This window comes from Podarcis vaucheri, assembly GCF_965113315.1.
Source record: "Podarcis vaucheri genome assembly, chromosome: Z".
Classification (NCBI taxonomy): domain Eukaryota; kingdom Metazoa; phylum Chordata; class Lepidosauria; order Squamata; family Lacertidae; genus Podarcis; species Podarcis vaucheri.
In genome coordinates, this window is record NC_138758.1 from 13,017,984 (window position 1) to 13,040,803 (window position 22,820).

Here is a 22,820-nt window from a genome sequence, read left to right on the forward strand (position 1 = left end):
AGTGCCACACTTTTTTTTTTTAAAAAAAGGGAACGAATAGGTTTATATTCCGCTGCTACCTGCAGAAACTTTAACCTTACCCCCACAGCATACAACCCACAGAAAAGCAATTATTCAAAGAGATTGTAGTGTTACTTGCTACTGCAGAAATTGCTAGCAAGATTGGATGTTTGAACTAATTTCAAACACGCCGTCTTGCCACCATATTACATTTTGTTATATGGAATGAATATTAACATTATTCAGATACAGTTGCTCACACCGCTCCCAAGGTAAAAAAAAGAGAGAGGAAAAAAGCACAGCACTTTAGATCCTCAGGATGAAGGGGAGAAAATGATTTGGATTGCATTGTGTTTCTTGTGCAATCATAATGGACACATAGGAGATTGAAGCTGAAGTCCGAGCCTTAAGATCTTTGCTTTAGTGGCTGACCTTTAGAATTGAATGGACAGGAGTGGAATGAATTAGAATTAATTGGAATTTCACAGTTGAAAATAGCAACACTGGTTGACTCGCTTCAGAGCTGGAAAAGGTTCAGAAAAGGGCAACCGAAACCATCAAGGGATTGGTGCAACTTCCCTCTGAGGAAAGGTTACAACTTCTGGGGCATTTTAGTTGAGAGAAAAGGCAGGTAAGAGATGAAATTATAGAAGTCGGTAAAATTATGGATGTCAGGGAAAGTGGACAGAGTAAAGTTTTTTGTCCCTTTCTCATGACCCCAGAATTCAGGGACACTCAGCTGAATGTTGGAAGACAAAAGAAAATACTTCTTTACACTGTTAAACAATCCTGGAATTGCCACCAACTAGGGTGGATTTAAAAGAGAAATTCAGGAGGATAATACTATCAGTGCCTACTTGTTGTGATGGCTGCTGTTCTCAGGCCCTGTTTGTGGGCTTCACATAGACATCTGGCTGGTCTGATCCTGCTCTCTCTCTCTCTTTTATCCCTTTACAAAAAGATTAAAAAACACCATGCACCACTCAGTCTGTGAATATATCCCTAGCTACAAGGTACAAGTCTTGGGTGTTTACTGCTCTACTTTTCCAGCCTATTTCTGCATGCATGTAGTTCATTTTCCACACTCTATAACTTGCCACTGGTACACATGACCACACCAGCATTTTAGAATTTTGACCAGTTCCTATCATTGAAGCAAACTCTAAAAAAACTTCTTAACCACCAAATATTTAATGGTGCCTTGCATTTCCATGTATTTCAAGCACAAATACTTTCCATGTATTTTATGTACAAATTCTCAAGATATCTCAGTTATATAAGTGGTTAAAATTGGCTGCTCATTATCTCCAAACAGTGTCAGCGATATCACTGAATGTTCATGAATATTCCATTGCCACCACTATTCTGTAAGATTCTCCTTCAAATTCACTATTCATATATTTTCAACAGGCACTACCACCATTGAGAAATACGACTTGAGGACAAACAGCTGGATCCAAATTGGAACCATGAATGGAAGGCGGCTACAATTTGGGGTTGCTGTGATTGACAACAAGCTGTACATTGTAGGAGGAAGAGATGGCCTGAAAACATCCAATACAGTCGAATGTTTCAATCCAGTAACCAAAGCCTGGACAGTGATGCCCCCAATGTCAACCCACAGACATGGTTTAGGTAAGAACATTTGCAAAATTATCTTCTACTTAAACTTGCAATGACAGTTTGTCACACATTAAACATGCACTTGCCGTGCAATGATTCTCCAGAGACCTCTAACTGAGAACAGGTCTACCCATACCTTGAGAACAGGTCTATGTTCTCCCTTGATATTAGATGCATGTGTGAATGGACCACTGTGATTCAATGATCACAGTAAGAGCTTTCCTATCATAGCTCAAACACAACAACTTGGATCCAGCGTTGGTGGAAGTCAGAACTACATGTGTTAGTGGGCTTTCCCAGCCCTCTTCTTCACTCCAATTATTACAAAGAGAATGTTTTGAGTACACACACAGAGTTAAAAATGGGATGGAATGCACTGTATGAAACAGACATACCCACCCCTACTCCATAGCCATGAAGCTTCACAGGCTGTTCACAGCCCCAGAGATTCCTTGTCCTGTATTGTTTGCATGAATTTAGGTGTTGTGTTTTGTTGTGTGACTGTTATGCCAGTTATCCACCATATGGCTCTACTGGGTGGATGGCAGGGTGTAGGTGAGGAACATGAATACGTAATTAAACAGGTGTGCCTCTACATTAATATCTACTACTTTCCTCCCAACTCTGATTTTCATCCAAAGGTGTCGCAATGCTTGAAGGGCCAATGTATGCGGTGGGAGGCCACGATGGATGGAGCTACCTCAACACGGTGGAAAGATGGGATCCTCAGGCCCGGCAGTGGAATTACGTTGCAAGCATGGCAACACCAAGGAGCACTGTGGGGGTTGCAGCACTGAACAGCAAGTATGCACAACACTCACAGATAAGCTCAGTTGATTAGACCGTGGGGCTGATAATGCCAAGGTTTCAGATTTGATCCCTGTATGGGATAGCTGCATTGTAGGGGGTCGAACAAGATGACCCTCAGTGTCTCTTCCAACCATAGGTGTCAACCTTCCCTTTTTGGGGGGAAATTCCCTTATTTCAGCGCCGTTTCCCGCTTCTTCCCGCTGCTATCTCGGATTGTTAGATATCCTGTAGACTGTCCCCGGGACAGGTGAGGCTGCTGATCCCTTATTTTTGAGGCTGCTGATCCCTTATTTTCAAATCTGAAAGTTGACAGCTATGCTTCCAACTCTACTATGATTCTATGATTAACACTGAAGAGACACTGCCAGTCAGTGTAGACCAGAGATGGAGAACCTTTGGCCTTTTGGATGTTGTTGTACTGCATCCCACCACCCAATCACCCTTAAGCATTGACCATGCTGGCAACACCTGCTGGGAGTTCAACAACATCTGGAGGGCCACATATTCTACCTCCTTGTTGTAGAGCAAGATGAACCGATGGCATGCTTCCTGCGTCCTTCCTTCAAAATGTGGGCAATTAGACAAGATGCCTTCATGTCTTGCTTGTCCTGCTGTTATAGGTTGTATGCTGTTGGCGGGCGAGACGGCAGCTCCTGCCTGAAGTCCATGGAGTGCTTTGACCCCCACACAAACAAGTGGAGCATGTGCGCATCCATGTCAAAGCGGCGTGGAGGGGTTGGTGTTGCAACCTACAACGGGTTTCTCTATGCCGTGGGTGGCCACGATGCGCCTGCTTCGAATCACTGTTCTCGGCTTTCGGACTGCGTGGAAAGGTAGGGGCGTTTTTAAAAATTGTTACTGCATGTATATAAACCTCATTTTCTTCAAGGAGGTCAAGGTGACATACAATATTCCCCAACTCCAATGTTATCCCCACAACAACCCTATGAGGTTGTTCAGGATGAGAGAAGGTGACTGGCCCAACGTCACCCCAGTGAGGTTCATGCCCAGGTGGGGGTCTGGTCACCATCTCAGGCTGTAACCATTATGCTGCACCACATAAAGGAATTAAATGATTGACATCTTCCTTTGTGTGTCCAAACAGATGTTTTAGGTTTAAACAACATGCTGGATTTACCATATTTTTTGCTCTATAAGACTCACTTTTTCCCTCCTAAAAAGTAAGGGGAAATGTGTGTGCATCTTATGGAGCGAATGCAGGCTGCGCAGCTATCCCATGAGCCATAATAATAATAATAATAATAATAATAATAATAATAATAATAATTTATTTATTTATACCCCGCCCATCTGGCTGGGTTTCCCCAGCCACTCTGGGCGGCTTCCAAAAGAATATTAACCTGTGCCTCCATGGACAGCTGTGAGTCCAAAATGACTCCCAGGCTGTGCACCTGGTCCTTCAGGGGCACAGTTACCCCATTCAGGACTAGGGAATCCTCCACACCTGCCCGCCTCCTGTCCCCCAAAAACAGTACTTCTGTCTTGTCAGGATTCAATCTCAATCTGTGCAGCGATCCTTCTGGCTGTTCTGGCTTCTGGGATAGCAACGCAAAGCTTCTTCAGGACAGCGGGAAGAACACTCCCCCTGCCCTGAAGAGGCTTCGTGCGGCTGTTTGATCCCTTTTGCTGTTCTGGCTTCTGGGATTCAGAATATTTTTTTTCTTGTTTTCCTCCTCCAAAAACTACGTGCGTCTTATGTTCTGGTGCGTCTTTTAGAGCGAAAAATACGGTAACAGATATTCGCCAGAGAAAGTAATTTAGTAAATTAACAAAATTAGGGATGCAGTTGGAGGGCCTCCCAAAGAATGAAAGTTAAAATAAGGGAAGTGATCATACTGTACTTGTGTGCCGCTTCGTAAATTGATAGATTCTTATTGGAGGTGCGGAACTTTCTGGAAGCCACATATGTGGGCAGGATGATCAGGACCGTCTTAAGCATATCTGGCGCCGTGGTGCAAAGATCCCTCCGGCGCCCCCCCCTTCCCAGAGTTGCCAACCTTTTCCCAAGCCTCTGCGGGGATCGCACTCCTCCTGTGGAGGCTTGGGAGGCAAGCTGCATGCCCACCAGCCATATGGTTGACAGGGCACAGTTGGCAGCCGTGCAGGGAAAGAGGAGGCTGCCGGCAAAGCCGTGCAGCTCCCCCTCGCTGGGGTGCCCCTGAGAGACTGGCGCCCTGGTGCAATGCGCCAGTAAACCCAATAGGAAAGACAGCTCTGAGGACCATAAGCAACAATGCATATAAAATCGACATTTATACAGTAGGCTAGGTCTTACACACATGCACACACTCTTCTTTATTTTCCTTCCAAGGAAGCGAGAAGCATGATCTGTATTCAAGGACATATTCAAGGCAGGCAAAAACACTCAAGGAGGATGCAAAGCAGAGTCAGTGGCAGATAGGGGAGAAGTCCTGAGGCCCAGGCAGAGAGGCTTGGAGGTCTGAATTTGGGCCTGAGGTTTCCCACCCCTGATTTATCTGAAGCAAATGCTGCTTCTCTTAATTCCAAATGTATGCTGTATGCACACTTTCCATCTAGCAATGAATGATAGCTTTGATTTATTAAACTGCAAAAGGCTTCTATACTAAGAATCCATCAATTTCTTCAAAAGGCAGCTTGCTGATATCTAAAATTCCTTAAAGCGTGCACAGACTAAAACATTTCTATGAATTATTATAGCCATCCAGCAAATAGTAATAATAATAATAACAATAAATGCTTGGCTTTTTCTGGAGACATTTGCTTGATGTCCTCTAAATGGAAAGGGAATAAAGAATGGGTGATTGGCTGTCACTGTTGCTGCTGCATGCTTCAACTCAGTCATTTTATATTGTGACTAAGAAGAAAGGACTAGATCATAAGTCAAGAGTGCCATCTCGTGGCTGCAGGAAGCATGTTTATATTTCTTACTTCCTCATGGCTCAATATGGAGTCTTGAGAACCTTTACCAGCTCAGATTTGGGGGACCGGGTGTGGGGGAAGTTTTCCCAAAGCAGTGTCACTCCTGCCTGTTAATCTGGATGCCTTTGTTTTCTCTTTGATTACTCTTTGCTGCTGCTAGGTATACCTATTGCCCCAATGCCATCGATTCCTTCCTCCCCAGATGGCAAACGTTGCTTCCTTTTCCTGCCCTCACTCTGATTATTCTACCCTGAAGCCAAATCAAAGTGAGGGCGCAAGTGGGACGTGACATGTCCTGTCTAGAGAGGAAGAAACAGAAGGAACTTTGCAGGGGTGGGGAGGGGGAAGAGAAAGTAGCATGTAGTATAAGAGATGAGGATGAATGCTACTGGGTATATAATTCACCCTCTTCAATTTCCCACGCCCAAATCACCAAAATGGCCCCTTCCAATGGGCTGCTGCAGCTGAAGGAGGCATTTAAGCTTAGTTATTTTATTTAATTTTCTATTCTACTAATAACTGCAAAGATCTACATAAATACTCTAGGTATGATCCGAAAACAGACACTTGGACCACTGTAGCACCTTTGAGTGTACCCCGTGATGCTGTTGGGATCTGTCCTCTTGGAGACAGGTTGTATGCAGTGGGTGGTTACGATGGACAAACCTACCTGGATACGGTGGAATCTTACGATGCACAAAACAATGAATGGATAGAGGTAATTTGCTTGTTATTGCATTTATATCCCGCTTTCCCTCCAAGTAGCTCAAGCTTCTTTACATGGTTCTCCTAACCTCCCCTTTTTGTTCTCACAACAACCCTATGGGATAAATTATGCTGAGAAGATGGTGGCTGGCCCAAGGTCATGGCTGAGTGAGTCTAGCCTGCTAACAGCTACACTACACAACACCATCTTGCCTATTGCCACTAACCAAGAAATGCCCACCTGTCTCATTGCTCTTCCAGATGTACCAACCCCAGCTGCTCCAGGGTCTCTCTTTCCCTCAAATGTTTCCACCCATTATCCCTGGCTGCCCCTTCTGCTTGAGTCTGACTCCCAAGACACCTCAAGCGTAATTATCCTATAAAGCCTTTGGTACAAGCCTTAAAGTCCTTACACAGCACAGAAACAGAACTTTAGTGCGTGTAACCATATTTCTCCCATATTAGTTACTTTGCCCAAGTCTTCCTCCCCCCCCTCTGTCAAAGTTTACATTGTAAGGGCCTTGGGGCAGGGATCTACCTTTTTGTCTATGTTACTCTGTAAGGCAATTAATAGATAAGCAGCAGTTTTTAAGCAGAGGTTGTATGGCCATCTTTCAGGGATTCCCCAAAAAGTACCCCTCCTTTAACACCCCATACACCCCAACAATAGCCCTAGCAATAGCAATATACAGTGGTACCACTAGTTGTGGACACAATCTGTTCCGGGGTGCCTTTTGCACCCCAAAAAGTCTGCAACTAGAGTGGCACTTCTGTGCAAGCGCGGAGCACGATAGAGCAGTTCTGCCAATGTGCGAAGCATGCAGAACGCTTCTGCGTATGCACGTGGGGTTTGCTGTGTTCGCAAGCCAAAAAGACCCAACATGAACCTAACGCAACACGAGGTATGACTGTAGTATTTAGAGGGAAATTATATGCTGTTCTTAATTAACTTAGATCATGGCTGGGGAAACTTTCACCCTCGAGGTGATGTTGGGCTCCCACCATCCTTAGCCTGGAACCCAGATGGAGTTCGGGTTTGACATCCAAAGGGCAGCAGTCCCCCTCCCACCGATTCAGAATGGCATGTTAGGTGGAGTTAACAGAGCACATTCTGGTTGGTTTTTTTTAGGAAGTTCCAGTCAATATAGGAAGAGCCGGCGCCTGTGTTGTAGTCGTGAAGCTGCCATAACAGACCATTTCCAGGTGTGAAATATTCATAAGAAGCATGGCAGAAGAGGAGATGCATCCTTGAAAACAACACAAAGCACTTCCACTATAGGAGGAGGAAAGACAAGGATGAGCCTGTGTGGAGCCTGAGCACGAAAATCACATTTTCTGCATTCCAAAGACACACTTGGCAAGGTGTTTGATCATCATGGGTGATGTTAATCTCTATCTGTAGGGAGGATCTGGGTACACACTGTGCAGAGAGCCTCATTCTAAAGCAATTCTGTGTCAAGAATAGCTGAGTGTGCAGCTGAAAATGAAACCTGTATCTACCCCCCCCCCATAATTGCTTACACTTGCATTATAAGAACCCCTGGACAGCTTGATATGGAGAAGGAGGGCAGGGAGCCATGTGGAGCCTTGAATCCCTATTCCCTCACCAGAAAGACGCCTTGCGTAGTCTCCTCCTCATGCACAAAGATACCTCTGCAGGGTCTTTTCTGCACCACTTAGCGTCCATAAACAGTTGCCAGGACCCCAAGACTTTGGCAGGGCTCATTGCTAATGCTTGCCTCTTTTGTGCTTTTTCAGGCCTTGCCCCTGGTTTTGATCACCATTGGTTAGCTGGATCTAGTTGCCCTTAAAGTTTCTCACAGTGCTCTTGACCTGGGGTCATATTTCATGTGGAAAAATACAAGGGTAGCTAGGCACAGCTGGCCAGTGTTGTGCAGAGCACTGCTACTGCAGCAAGATGTCCATTGATGGAAGGCAGTGCCGAGAGGACACATTGTTCAGGGCCACTTAATGCTTGAGCTGACCCTGATTCTTTGGATTCTGTGATAAATCTAGACCAGGAGTTGGCAACTTAGCACATGTTGGCACTGTGGTGGCTATGCATCTATGGAATCTCTGAGCATCCCCTGTCACTGTCCCCATGGTCATAAGGTAGCAAGGGGGGTTACTTTCTTCTCCTTCCAAAAGTACATACAGTTGAAGGAGGAAGTTGGAAAAGTGCCACTCTTTCTCACATCCTCTTTCAACTCTAAGATTTGTGTGTGTGTGTTTGATTCAGATTAATTATATTGGTTTTAACTTTGACCCAGAATCCATGTAGAATCTCTCTCTCTCTCTCTCTCTCTCTCTCTCTCTCTCTCTCTCTCTGTGTGTGTGTGTGTGTGTGCGCACATGTATTTCATCTTTTTTGTCTTTGGGTGGGGAGGTGCTGATCTGGGAGAGGGTGGGAATGCAGCCCTTGCTCAAAATGTGGCCAATGGTCATAAAAAAGAGGCCAGTGGCTCCTAATATAGGCATTGCTTACGTGTCACCCAATGTCTAGAAACAAGGTGGCTCCCATCTCTACCCTTCCCGAAGCATGTGCTGAGTTAAAGGGGGGGGGAGCAGATTGTGATTGCAGAAATAAAATACTTGATAGGTTATAAGCAGCAACTCAATACAATATGATAATCTTTATTGTCATTGTCCCATACAGAACAACGAAATTGAAAAATCTACATGAAACATTCAAAACCTAACAAGCCTGCTATCCCAGCGATCCCAACCTAGTTAGCCCACTAAAAACTCTGATACCCTATTTTTAAATACTCCCATAGAGACTCCTTACACTGTGTTTAAAACCAAAATCACATTTGGGTAGAAACTGTTTCTCAGGCGGCTAGTCCTAGTCTTTGTAACCCTGTACCTTCTTCCAGAAGGCAGAAGCTGAAAGAGATAATTTCCGGGGTGCGCATTATCCTGCGCTATCTCTGCAGCTTTCTTATGGCACCTGGAAGCATAGATTTGATCCAAGGTTGGAAGAGTGCACTCAATTATTCTCTCCGCAGTCTTTACAATGCTGGACAGCATTGTTTTTCCCCTAACCGTGCAGCTCCCAAAGCACACACACGGACCATAAGTTAATACGCTCTCCACAGTACAATGGTAAAATGCCATCAACATGTCCCTTGAGAGGTTGTTTTTCCGGAGGATTCTCAGAAAATATAACCTCTGCTGTGCTCTCTTCATTAGGCCTTTGCTGTTTTCTCCCCAGGTTAGGTCATGTCGCAATTCCATTCCCAGAAATTGAAACACCGAGACCTGTTCCACGAATTTCCCCTCAATAATAATAATAAGAACACTCAAATACAGTGTCACACTGATGTTCCTGGAATTGCTAATGGAAAAATGATTAAAGGACGTAATTATTAAAGTGGTCTTTAGTCTTTCTGAACACAGGACTCTGCTTGCATGGGCCCAGTTTTTGTTTTGTAAATGTATTATATGCTTACCCTTGCTGCATGTAGATCTGCCCCTTTTTTCTTTGCTATCCTTCCTCCCTCCTCTGTCAGAAAAAAAAGTCACTGCAGTGCTGCTTCCACCCACATGAGGTCATGTGCTTCCAGTTCTCCAGTTGAGGACCAGTATATTGCAAATGCATGATTGCAAATGCACACAGAATCTCTCTGCTTTGTTGGGCAGAGGCCTTAGCACCAAATAGAAGTCCTCAGGAGAAGGTGGTGTGATGTGGCAAACCTTGTTGGTTGGGCCATCCATGCTACCCCTACAGTTCTCCCACCTGTGACAGATCAGCCTAGGCCCCTGCAAAGTGTTGCATGTCTTGCAAGCATCAGAGTGCTTAAAGAAGGGGTGGGGAGCCTCAGGCCCAAAGAGACTCAGTGAGACCCTGCTCACTGGCATTGCATAACCTCACTTCTCCCTTGCTGAAATGTGCCATTGAACTCTGATAGTGCCTCTTGCTTGCTTGCTTGCCTGGATGGAGGATGCAGAGGTGCGTATGTGCGTGTATAGAAACTAACTTACTGTACAAAGCTAGCTTTCCCATTCATTGACCTGCTCACTTTTGCCCCTCGTTCTGCACAGCCCAGGTCTGTGGCTCATAGAAGGTTGCCCCAGAAGTTCTTTGGTTCAGAAATGTTCCTCACCCCTAGTTTAAGTAAACGCAACCAACCCCCAACCCCTTCCCTAAGAAAACATCACAGACCATCAGCTTCAAGTCTTTCACTATGGGACCTCAGGAAGATGGCAAGGTCCCAACATTGTCTGAGGACACAGCTACATTGGCAAAGAAAAAATGCTTTATACGTGTTTGTATATGCATTATAACACTATGACACCAGATGGTGCTGTGGAGTTCTGCTTTTTCTAACCCGATTTGTCATACAAAGTTTGCAACGCCTGGGATCTAGAATCACATAGAATTGTAAAGTTGGAAGGGACCCCAAGGTAACCTAGTCAACTAATGTCAGCTAAGGAATGTCAACTAAGGCATCCATGACAGGTGGTCATCCAACCTCTGTTATAAATAATCCTGTAGACCATAATCTGCTAGGGGTGCTGAGAGTTGTTGGGAGACCCCTATTCCCCTCACAGGGCTACAGTTCTGGAGTGTTTTAACAAGTAATCCCTGTTCCCAGGGAACCATGGGGATTGTTATGTGAGAGGAATAGGGGTTTCCTGACAACTTTCAGCACTCTTAACAGTTTATAAGATTCTCTAGGGGGAGCCATGACTTGTTTAAAGTAGTATAATACAGATTTAATTGTATGGTGTGTTTGTGTCCTTAGTCCTACTCAACTCAATGGGGCTTAACTTCTGAATAAACACTGGGCTGCTTAGGACATGCTTCATCAGGAATAGGGAACCTCAGGACCAGAAGCCACATGTGGCTCCCCAGGATTCTCTGTTTCACCCCCAGGGTCACCTAGGCCACACCTCCTCCAAACCCACACTCCTTCACCTCCTTGCTTTCTTTTTGACTGGCTGGAATGTGTCCTTGAGCTCTGATCATGCCTCCTGCTCTTGTGGGTGGGGAACTGAGAGAGGTGTGTGAGTCTGTATAGAAACTAGCCTGCTGTATGAAGGTGAAATTCGCATTTGCTGTTCTGGTCTGTTTTGCTTCTTTCCCTGCCTGCCACTGGCATGTGGCCCTTGGAAGGTTGCATAACAAAATGAATAGGTCCCTCTGGCTAAATAAGGCATTCACACCGCCGCTTTGCATGTTAGAATGGCCATGGCCAGAGAAAGGAGAGTGGATTCATGTCTGCAGTCTTTTCCTATGTACAACCTACATATGCACCAGTCCAGTGGTCCCTCCTAGCTCCTAAAAAGTCTGGATATACTTTGCCCATGAAGTTTGCACATGCTGAATAAGCGTCAAGGGCAGGGCCAGTGGCTGCAGTTCTGCTCCCCTTTCTTTGTAATATGTGAAGTGTTCTTAAGATTTACTTTCTGAGGTTGTCTAGTGGGTGCAGCCCTCCAGAATCCAAAGTCTATATACCACCAAAAGCGAAACACCCCCCCTCTCTCTCTCTCACACACACACACACACACACTAAAAGAAGGATTTCTAATGAAGATGGCACATAAAACATAAGCTAAAAACCACACAGCTGCTATTATATTAGTCACCACATGCCCGATGATTCTCGGAATTGTCTTTCCTTTGCAAATCCATCTGTGAGAACCATTTTGAACCAATTTTGCTTCCTCTGGAATAATGGCTGTGGGTCGAGACCCTGTTGGCAGTGTGGCATTAATGTAATCGCATTTGCGGAATGAAACATACACAGGGGAACTATGTATATCATATTGATATGACAAGTCTGCGACCTCAGCTGTGGGGTGCAAACCTTGTGATGCATTCCGATAAATATTATGTTAAGTTCAGAACTGGTGTGCTGCAGGGAACTACAGATCATTAAAATAAGTGTGTTTACACTTTAATTCCAAAAGATGCTGAATACTAAAGAAGGTGATTTGTTGAGCACTTGCTGTGGAAAGGAAAGGGCAAAGTACATAGGAACATAGAAAGCTGCTCTCCACTGTGTCAGATCGCTAGTCCAATCTATCCCAGTACTGTCCACACTGACTGGGAGCAGCTGTCCAGGGTTTTAGGCAGGGTGTCTTTCACAGCCCTAATGAGATGTTGATATGTTCTTCCCAGTGGAGGCCACTTCATCAGGGCAAATGGGGTCCTGCTCCATCAACCTCAGTCTGGCCTCACGCAGCCCCAACTCGCCTGCTTTCTTACTTGCACCCAGTCCAGGTGGTTGGCACAATTGCCTGTTTCCTCCTCCTCCTCCTCCTCCTCCTCCTTACTCTCAGTCTTGACCCTGAAAAACTCAGTATGGAGGAGGATGAGGACAAAACCTAGAATTAGTTGCTTCTGCCTGCCGTCAGCTGTGTCTCCATCTACTCCTGGCTAACCTGCCTTTTGTCCTATTTTGCACCAGCCATAGCCGGGCACATGGAAAGATGATACTTGTGTGCACATCTGCTGCCCTCCTCTTAACTTATACTGAATGGGCAGCAGATGTGTTCTTCTGAGGATATGAAAGTGTAAAGGTCAGTATTTCCCACTCCAGTTGGCAGCAGCTCTCCAAGGCAAGAATCATTGTGAACAATGCTAACCTGAGGTCTATTTAACTGGAAGGGGCCATTTGTATGCCAGGCATTCTATCACTGGCCTATGACTTTTCTCCATGAGAAAAGAATCCAAGAAAAATGGTGGATCTACTAAAGCCAATGCAGGGAACCTATGTATTCAGGAGTTCCCTCTGTGCATCAGAATGTTGGGGATGCTCTAACATAGGAACACAGAAAACTGCCTTAGAGCAGGTTGAACTGTTTGTCCATATAGTTCAGGGTTGTCTACTTTGACTGGCAGCCGCTCTCCAGTGTCCCAGGCAACTAATGGTTCCCCACCCCCATACCAGCTACCCTGAAATGTACAGGGTAGGCACAGTGGTAGGCACTCCCCCACCCCAATCTGCCTTCAATCAGTTCCCTATTGCCTGCCATCTTTCTTGCAGCCGGTGACTGGCAGCAACCATTCAAGATTTCAGGCTGGGTTTCTGCCTCTCATACCTACTTGGAGATGCTGAGGATTGAACCTGGGACCTTCTGCATATAAAGCAGATGCTCCACCCTGTGGAATGCCCTCACATCAGATCATAGCTGTCAACTTACAGATTTGAAAATAAGGGACCAGCAGCCTCGAAAATAAGAGATGAGCAGCCAAAATAAGGGATTTTAGTCAACCAGCAGCCAAACGAAGCCTCAAGTGGTGGTTCCCACAGCGCAGCAACCCGGCAAAGGGGATGCAGCAAGGAAAACCACCGCCACCTCTCCACTGGGAAGCGCTGAGCAAAGGCGAGTTCCCAGGCAACGCCGCCGATTTGATCAGCACAAGGCATGCAAGCTCCACCCCCCCCAGTCGTTCTTAGACTCCTTATTGCGTGAGCAACGCAGCCAAGCAACACATTTGGAGCCTCCCTCCTCCCAGGCCGGCAGGGAGGGAGGGAGAGGAGCTGCTTCCTTTGAAACCCGGGAAATTTAAGGGACATCATCAATAAGGGACAGCAGCGGGACATGGCGCTGGGATAAGGGACTGTCCCACCAAATAAGGGACGCTTGACAGCTATGCATCAGATGTCAAGGAAATAAACAACTGTCTGACTTTTAGAAGACATCTGAAGGCAGCCCTGTTTAGGGATGAAGTTTTATTTTGTTTTTAATGTTCTGTTGAAAGATACCCAGAGTGGCTGGGTAAATTATCATCATCATCATCATCATCATCATCATCATCATCATCATCATCTACTAGTGAGCTACGGCCCTGCCGCAAGGTTAACAACTTAAGGGACCAAGTGAAACTCCTCTAGTGGGTGGGATTTGCTTCAAGGTCATCTAATTGCTGATCCCTACATTAGTGCTCAACACTGCCAGCACTTCAAGTTACAAACAAAGTAGTACCTCGGGTTGAGAACTTTCCCCCAGGATGAGAACGGAAATCACACGCCAGTGGCATGGCAGCAGTGGGAGGCCCCATTAGCAAAAGCGTGCCTCAGGTTAAGAATAGTTGCAGGTTAAGAACGGACCTCTGGGATGAATTAAGTTCATAACCTGAGGTACCACGTAATAGTTTATCGTCAATGTAAGCACATTATGTATGTACAGTGGACGCTCGGGTTGCGAACATGATCCGTGCAGGAAGCATGTTCGCAACCCACAGCGCCACGTCTGTGCACGTGTGGGTTGTGATTTGGTGCTTCTGCGCATGCGCAAAGTGCGATTTAGTGGTTCTGCACATGTGTGAGCGCCAAAACCTGGAAGTAACCTGTTCTGGTACTTCCAGGTTCGGTGGGGTGCACAACCTGAAAACACGCAACCTGAAGTGTCTGTAACCCAAGGTATGACTGCAATTGTCCCGTTATTAAGGAAAACAATGAAGTCATCCTAAAAAAAAAAGAAAAGAAATAATCCAGCTGCCCCAGAGAAAGAACAAAGCACATGCAGATATATTTCCTTTCATGTGCCAATCTATACAGTGTGTTTGTGTATTTCTGATTATTTCACCTGTTGCCATCATATAAGCAAGGGAATATTACACTGTATATAAGAAGCTTGGTCTGGTTTTTTGTTTGTTTGTTTTTTAAAAAAGTACTTGGAATCATATGTGTTTACCCACATAATTTTGCAAGTTGACTTCCTCCCTTTTAAAAAGTTATTGTGACTTGGGAAAAAAGAAAAGTTTTACAAAAAAACAGACAATGATTTCTGAACCCTGTCGATGTGCAATTTTTTAAATAAATGATTTTTAAAATAATATTATACTATTTGCTGGGCTTAGATAAGGAAAAACACACACGTGCAGAACATGGAAGTATTTAGTGGGGGTGGATAGTATATGGGAGGTGGGGAGGGAAGGGTGTGTGATTGTTGTTGTTGTTGTTTTTTTTAAAAAATACTGATCCATTCAAACATAAAAAATACCTTATATTTATAGTGCAGCAAGTACAGCATGCAGTTGAAATAAAGTCTACTTTCTCTGACAAAGAATTCATGGTGTATGTTTGGCTACGATGTGATTTTCTTTTTCATGGTATCTTTTGCTGCAATCAATCAAACGAGAGAAGGGATGCTTTTCCAGTAGCTTTAGGTGAGCAACCAAAGGATATCAGTCACAAGTCTAGTCACAATGGGGTACTAACTTGAATAAAATAGTGGGGGGCCATCTGAGTGGCAATGCCCATCAACTTAGGGGGAGGCTGTCCCCTCAAATATTTTATCAGGAGAGGCAAAGCCCCTTGGAGTTGGCTGCTGTGCTGGAGAGCCAGTGCAGCACACTGGTTTGGGAAATGAGCTGTTAGCCACAGAGTTTATATTACTGTCCAGTCCAAAGGTCGTTTCTTTGCCTTTGGCCAATCACGATATCTCTGCCTGTACTGTGGTTCTGGCCTACTTTAAGAGATAGTTGCGTAAGGACTACTGAGGACCAAACTAGGTGAGCCAGAGCATGCCTGCGATTGTGCCTCTTATTTCTATTTTCGTAAAGAGCATCTGTATGGCAGCTGTGTAGTTCTAATGTGGACCAAAGCTGTAGAACTGGAGGAGGGGCTCCGACCCCCGCTCTAAGTAATTTCTTCATTAAGGGCACTTTTTCTCTCTCTGATGGAGTAGTTAAAAGTTTTAGACGGATGGGGTGAGGAAGGAGGGACTTTAATGAAGGAAAGAGCACCAAGGGGGAAAGGTTTTTTTTTGATCGAACACAACGTCATGCGTGCTCACCAACACAAATGCATGTGTGGCAAGCTAGGCTGTGTCTCAGTTAGGCTGAGGTTTAGTGGTGGTTCTTGAAGGAGCAGCTGCTCCCCCCCCCCCAGTTTCCCCCTGTCATCTGAACAGTAGCAGGGAGGGATTCAATTTCTCTTCCCTATGATCTCTTTCTCTCTATGCTGCCCAGCTCCTCATGAAACAGATGAGCGGTGGGGAAAGCGTGGGAATATGTGTGTGTGAACACATTTGTTGTGATGGGCATGCATGAGGCTGAATTCAGATGTGGTTTTATGGATTATAACCAGGCATCCCCCAAACTCAGCCCTCCAGCTGTTTTGGGACTACAGCTCCCATCATCCCCAGCTAACAGGACCAGTAGTCAGGGATGGCGAGAATTGTAGTCTCAAAACAGCTGGAGGGCTGAGTTTGGGGATGCCTGGTTATAATGCAAGCATCCCATGTCCTGTTTTCTAACACTCCTTTTTATGCCGCAGTTCCTGTTGCATTGTGGAACCGTGGCTTTTTGATCCACCACATTCTGATTATTATTATTATTTTAATGGTGGGGAAGAACTGTATACTGGGGTACCGCCCCAAATGTAATCATATGAGAGTGATGGTGGCATGATCAGAAAATCACAGGGGAAACTACAACACAAAACTCCAAGTTACAAGGGTTGCAAATTGGTTCCCCGCAACCCGTGGAAATGATTAACAGAGAAATGAGCACGCAACACCTGCAAGATTTCACTGGATTTCCAGAGGTGTCATTTGTGTCGTGCCAAAGATTACAAAAAAACAACCACACAAATTAACAGGTAAAGAAGTTGCAGGAATACCATAGAAATGCAGCCTAAATGGGCAGTATGTGTGCAGATGTGTCTTTTGGCCCACCCAGTTTTAGATTGGGCTCCACCTCCTTTAGTATTCAGCCTCCACCTACCCCCTTGTGCAAATGAAGCCCAACTAATCACTGTGTCCTGCAAGAGAGGGCCTCCTGCAAAGACTATTTCATCACCAACCCTTTGGAACTCGCTTCCACTGTATCAATTCTCCCCAACACCGACTGAAACCCTTCAATGGAGAAAGTGGATAGAGAAAAGTTTTTCTCCTTCTCTCATGACGCTAGAACTCGTGGACATCCCATGAAGCTGAATGTTGAACTATTCAGGAAAGACCAAATAAAAGCACACAGCGAAGCAGGAGGCAGTGATGGTCACCAACCTAGCTGGCTTTAAAAGAGGATTTGACAAATCCATGGAGGACAGGGCTGTCGATGACTACTTGCCACAAAGCCACTTCCAACCTCAGGAGGAGGTGGTGTTGTGGGCTTCACGCCCCCAACACGCGTGCGGAGACTGGCTTCCAGCCCCTGCGCGATCAGGGGAATCCTTGGGCTGTGTTGTCCCCTGGCCAGCAATCGGCTGGCTCAGGGGGTGTGGCTTGCCTCATTTAAGGCAAGCGCGGCCCGGGATCTCCCTCTTTGGCCACTCAGCTTCTTATGACTTGTCACTTCATACCTGACTAGGGCTTGTCGCATTCTTTTCTTGCAGGAGATGTGGCTGTGCGCATTTGGATTATAGGCCACAGTATTGTCCGCCGGGCTAGAAACCGTGCCATCAAATCGTCACAACTTCTTTGGTTTTGGCGGTTAGGCATTGGTGGGGCTATTGTTATGTAGATGTGTTTGGGGGGAGCAGCGCCATCACCTCCCCCAAATGTTGAAGGGTAGTCCAGTAAAGGATTCCGGGGGGCATGGCCTCGTCTGAAGCCTATGGAGGTCAGGGTCTAAAGCGCCCCCCCCCGAGCTGTGACCCCTGGGGGAGTCCCTAGTTGATGTGCATCAGCAGGTGTTAACCCTTCCCGATCTTCAAGCAAACAGGCTGAAACTGGATAGACGGATAGGACCAATACCTAAGCCAATACCGCTCTTTACCTGTAACCAATAAAGTTGTGGCCAATTGTAGCCCATTAACCTTAAAGATTTGTGTCACGTGTCGTTATTCCTACTGGTGGGAGGAGGGAACTTGCTACGCAACGGCTATGCTCTGCCTCTACAGTTGGAGATGCCAGCACTGCTCAGAACCAACTCACTCTGAGGAGCATCAGTTTGCTTGCCCAATCTGAATATTCCTCTCACTGTGCTAACGCTGTGCATACCCTTATCTTTTAAAACAAAGAGCAGGGGGCGTGTTGCTCACTGGATCACCTCTTAACTTGCATAGCCATGCAGTTCACCTGAAGTGCCTTTAACCCTCAACTCCACCCATGAATCATGTTTATCTGAGCATTATAGATTTTTGCAGAAATTTTAACCTGAGTTCTTTATCAGCTGAGAGCCTGGACAAGTAACATACCTGTGCTGGTTGGACATAGTTGTGCAAGAGAAATCATATCACCATAGACTGGTGGATTGCACAGAAGGATCAGCTGACTGGGAGGAAGGATAGGATAGAAATTGAGTGAATTAGTGAATAGAAAGAGAATAAAAACAAGCTTCTGCAAGTGTATCTGTCACACTGGATTCATTTGTGCCACCTTTAACCTCTGCTAGTGCAAGGACTCTTGTGCTAGTGAACAGAAAGTTGGATATGACACTATGCCTGCTTTGATTAAAATGAAATCTTTTAATCTTTGTTTTGATTAAGAAGGAGCATCATTTACGTTTGTAAACAATAATTATTGATGGAAATAACTGATCAATGAACTAAAAATTGAACTAAAAAGTGCACTGGGGAAAAGATTTCTGGCCTCTCTCCCTGATATATCTCCTGCCACCCATGCATGATTTTTATATCCATGTGTTCATCTATTGGTGGATATTCAAAGTTGTTCCCACACTCCACCCACAAAACAAAGTGGTAAACTCCAGCTAAGGTCTCACCATGTAAACCTACTGCCTGTCTAACTCTGTTCTAAATCGCTTGGGAAGAGCTGTTTAAATTCCTTTTCGTTAGAAAGTGTTTAACATTCTTTCAGATCTTGGATACAGAACAATTAATTGAAGAGGCATCTAGATTGCACAGTGTGTCCATGAATATGATTAGTGCATTGAATTATTGAATAACATTGATAATACAGAGAGCAAACATTTGTAGTGGTGTTTGTTCTCTTCAAGTAAATAGCAGAGTTAGTCTTCTGGGCTGGAAAAAAAACCGCAATTCTTTTCTCACCCCACTCCCCTTCAAAACATTGATTGTAGGAGATGGTTTGGTAACACTAGGAAAGAATGCAGAAGTGATGATACTACTCACTGGTGTGTGAGAAAACCACGAAGGTTTCCTGGTGTCTCCAAAAATGAGCATGTAGAACTAAGATAGCTATACTGATGCTCTCCAGAGGTTGCTGAGCCATGGCTCCCATCCTGCCAGCATAAGTCAACGGTCAGGGATGATGTTAGCTGTAGTTTAACAACATCTGGAGGGCACTGCACTAGCCATCCCTGAGTGTAGATGTAAGAAATGCAGAATGGATTTCACAGGGAGGGTTTAGGTTGGACCACCATAATTTCTAGCAGATTTCTGAAAACGTTTGAAATTGTACAGTTCAATTTTGCACCTGGTGAATTCTAGTAGCAGCATTTCTTCATTCGCTGAGGCTTTTCTGTCCCATATTTTAATTATTTTATTTATTTATTGGAGTATCTATGGGCTGCAGTTCCATGAAAAAACACAACAATGTGGTATTCAGAATACAAAGTTGCAATAAGAGCAATAAAAACAATAGGGAAAAAAAATCAGGAAAAGCATCGATAAATACTGGTTGGTGAAAATAGATTCACATTGCAAAGGCACATCTGAGTAACAGTCTTCAGAAGACATCTAAAGGAAGGCAGAAGTGATTCATGACAAACCTCTACCATCAGAGAATTCCAAAGGGCAGGGCCTCCCATACTATAGGCTTAAAGGTACCCCTGCCCGTACGGGCCAGTCGTGTCCAACTCTAGGGTTGTGCGCCCATCTCACTTAAGAGGCCGGGGGCCAGCGCTGTCCGGAGACACTTCCGGGTCACGTGGCCAGCGTGACAAAGCTGCTCTGGCGAGCCAGCACCAGCACAGCACACGGAAACACCGTTTACCTTCCCGCTATAGAGCGGTACCTATTTATCTACTTGCACTTAGGGGTGCTTTCGAACTGCTAGGTGCGCAGGAGCTGGGATTGAAAGACGGGAGCTCACCCTGCCGCGGGGATTCGAACTGCCGACCATGCGATCAGCAAGCCCTAGGCGCTGAGGTATTACCCACAGCGCCACCCGCGTCCCTACTCTATAGGCTTAGTCCCTAATAAAAGCCACCTGAACCTCAGGGACATGGGGAACCATGAGATGTGCCCCCTCAGAGGTTCCTCAGTGATTGAGGCAGAGCATAAGGGAACCAGAACTTCCTTAATGTGGTGCGGGCCCAATTATTTAGGGCTTTCTAAATTACCACAATTAAGTAAACACAGTGGTACTTTGGTTCTTGAACTTAATCTATTCTGGAAGTTTGTTCGACTCCCGAAATGGTTCTAAAATCAAGGTGTGGCTTCCGATTGGCTGCAGGAGCTGGAAGCTGTGGAAGCCACAGCTTTGGACGTTCAGCTTCCAAGGAACGTTTGCAAACCAGAACACTCACTTCCGAGCTTGCAGCATTTGGGAGCCAAGGTGTTTGAGTACCAAGGTACTACTGTACACAAAGCTTGGTGGATTGCACAACAAGAATCAGCTGCTAGGGAGGAAGGGTAGCATAGAGACTCAGTGAGCTGATGAATGAATAAATAAGGATCAAAGCAAGCTTCTGCTAGGATACCTGTTGCACGGGATTCATCTGTGCCCCTTTTAATCTCTTGCCATCTGCTCATGCAAGGACTCTTTTGCTAGCGAACAGAGAATGTTGGATATGACACCATGCCTGCTCTGATTAAAATGGATTATTTTAATCTTTGTTTTGCTTAAGTAGAAGCCTCGTTTTAGTTCATTAACAATGATTATGGATGGATATAACTGATCAACGAACTAAAACTTGTAGCCCTGAAGAGACTAAATGTATCTGGGGAAAAAGTCTCAGAAGCCGCATGGCCAATGATCAGGGAAGATGGACCTGGTAACATCAGGAGGAAACCCTGGGTGAAAGTTCCACAATCCTTTGCTTCTAATGCCGTACGTATGAAGCAGGCGAATACTGAATATTGCACTGTACCAAGCCTCAAGTATACTTCTTGCAATAAAAATTCTGATCAGAAGATGGCACTGTATGATCACCTTTAAGGGAAAATACACTTGTTGAATAGAAGATGTTAGTGTAATAGTTTGATTAGCTGCAAGTCTATATTCTTTTGCAACTTTATTTGGGGTTCATGCATTTTGTTGCTGTGATGTAACAGCTCATATTGTTAGGCACACAAATGCACACAGTTCCTTTGCACTCGGCTCTTGCTTCTGCCAGCTCCAAGTTCCTTCTTAAGCGTGCTTGCAGCCATTGCCAATTCTGAGCATGGGTGGTGTGCATAACGCATCCAGCATTCTCCAGCTGGTGTTTGAGTCTGATTCCTTCTATTCACCGGGCTAGCTTGCTGGATTAAAGAAATGCGACAACAGTGTAAATAGAATATAAAACAGACTGAACCGTGTGATTAGAATCTAAACTGACTTGACGGTGATTTCATTTAATCATCTTTCCCTGAAAGCACTATTTAGCATTTATTTAGAGCCACCAGGGGACTAAACACTGCAGAGAACATGTGCTGGAGGGTGGAAGTGAATGCAAGAACAGTGGACTGAATGGAAGCAACAAGTTGGACTTTGGCATTAACTATGCTACATAGTCTTATCTGATCTGAGAGACAGTGTGTAGAATAGTGGTTAGAGTGCCAAACTAGGACCTGGGAGATGAAGGTTCAAATCCCCACCCAGTCATGAAGTTGACCTTGGGCCATACACATTCTCAATTAGGAGTGGGCAGATCTGATCATTTTGGTTTCTCTTAGTTTTTCATTTTTCCTGTTTTAAGTTCTCCATGTTAACTGATGGTGTGTGTGCTTTTTAAGTCCTCTTGAAAATCCACCCCCATTTTAGATCAAATTTCTCCTAATATACACATTTTGCATGCCATTTGGCCCAATTTATATATTTCTGCAAAGCAATTTCCCCTACCAAAATGTGGTTTTATATGCTGTTTTCACGAATATATGCATTTGAACGCACACTGCTCTCTGCATTTTGGTGCACAGTACTTGACTGGGAAGCATTGCAAATTCAGAGCAGTGCAGACTTCAGAGGAGAGCTGTGCTTCATTTTGCAATATCATTTCAGAACGTGCAAATTACATAGATTCAGCTTTAAATGTGAAACTGAATTGATTTTCTCCCACACCCCTACATCTCAGCCTAAACTACCTCACAGGGCTGTTGTTCAGAGAAAATGGTGTATGTGTGTGTGGGAGAACTATATACACCATATTAATCTCCTTGGAAGAGATATAAACACAATAAATAAATCTTGCATCACTTTATAGCACTCATGGCTTGCCTCTGAGATTGTGGGTATTTTTTTGGCAAGGTGCTGAAGATTCAAATGAAAATCCCCACTTGATCAAACCAAAGGCATATATGCAGCTCCAGTTTCCTGCTTCTTACAGTTGGCATCTGGGTGCCTTCTTAGTTTTTATTCTTAATATCTTGCATAAGCCTGATGGAACAGTTGAGTTTTCAGCAGGTGTTTAAAGGTTGAAATGGAGGACACCTGCTGAATCTACGCTGGCAGAGTATTCCACAGGACTGGGCCAATGACACTGACAGTTCTATTTCATGTTGAGGTCAACTGAGTCTTGCCAACTCAAGGAACAACCAATGACACACCTGCCAAAGATATCAGTGATAGAGCTTGGGATATAGGCACTCAGATAAAGACATAAGGTAGCACCCAGTGGAGCGCTTCTGCTAATGAAAGGATTTCTGCTTTTGCAGTGGGATTTCCCTCCTCTCTCTTCTTTCCATGCATTCCACACACCGAACCTAAATCTGCTCTGAAGAGGACCACCACCA

General features: G+C 45.0%; 1 protein-coding gene across 2 annotated transcripts in view; it reads left to right on the forward strand.

The window, feature by feature from the left end:
• KLHL4 (kelch like family member 4) overlaps positions 1 to 14,675 on the forward strand; it is a 47,682-nt gene extending 33,007 nt beyond the window's left edge. The window contains exons 7-11 of one of the 2 annotated variants that reach the window (XM_082207246.1): positions 1,411 to 1,635; positions 2,265 to 2,427; positions 3,054 to 3,266; positions 5,902 to 6,073; positions 7,190 to 14,675. In XM_082207246.1, coding sequence (XP_082063372.1) covers positions 1,411 to 1,635; positions 2,265 to 2,427; positions 3,054 to 3,266; positions 5,902 to 6,073; positions 7,190 to 7,249 — 833 coding nt within the window. In that variant the 3' untranslated portion in view covers positions 7,250 to 14,675. The remainder of the gene's footprint in view (positions 1 to 1,410; positions 1,636 to 2,264; positions 2,428 to 3,053; positions 3,267 to 5,901; positions 6,074 to 7,189) is intronic. The other variant, XM_082207247.1, reaches the window with a different exon arrangement.
• Positions 14,676 to 22,820: the final 8,145 nt, after the last annotated feature.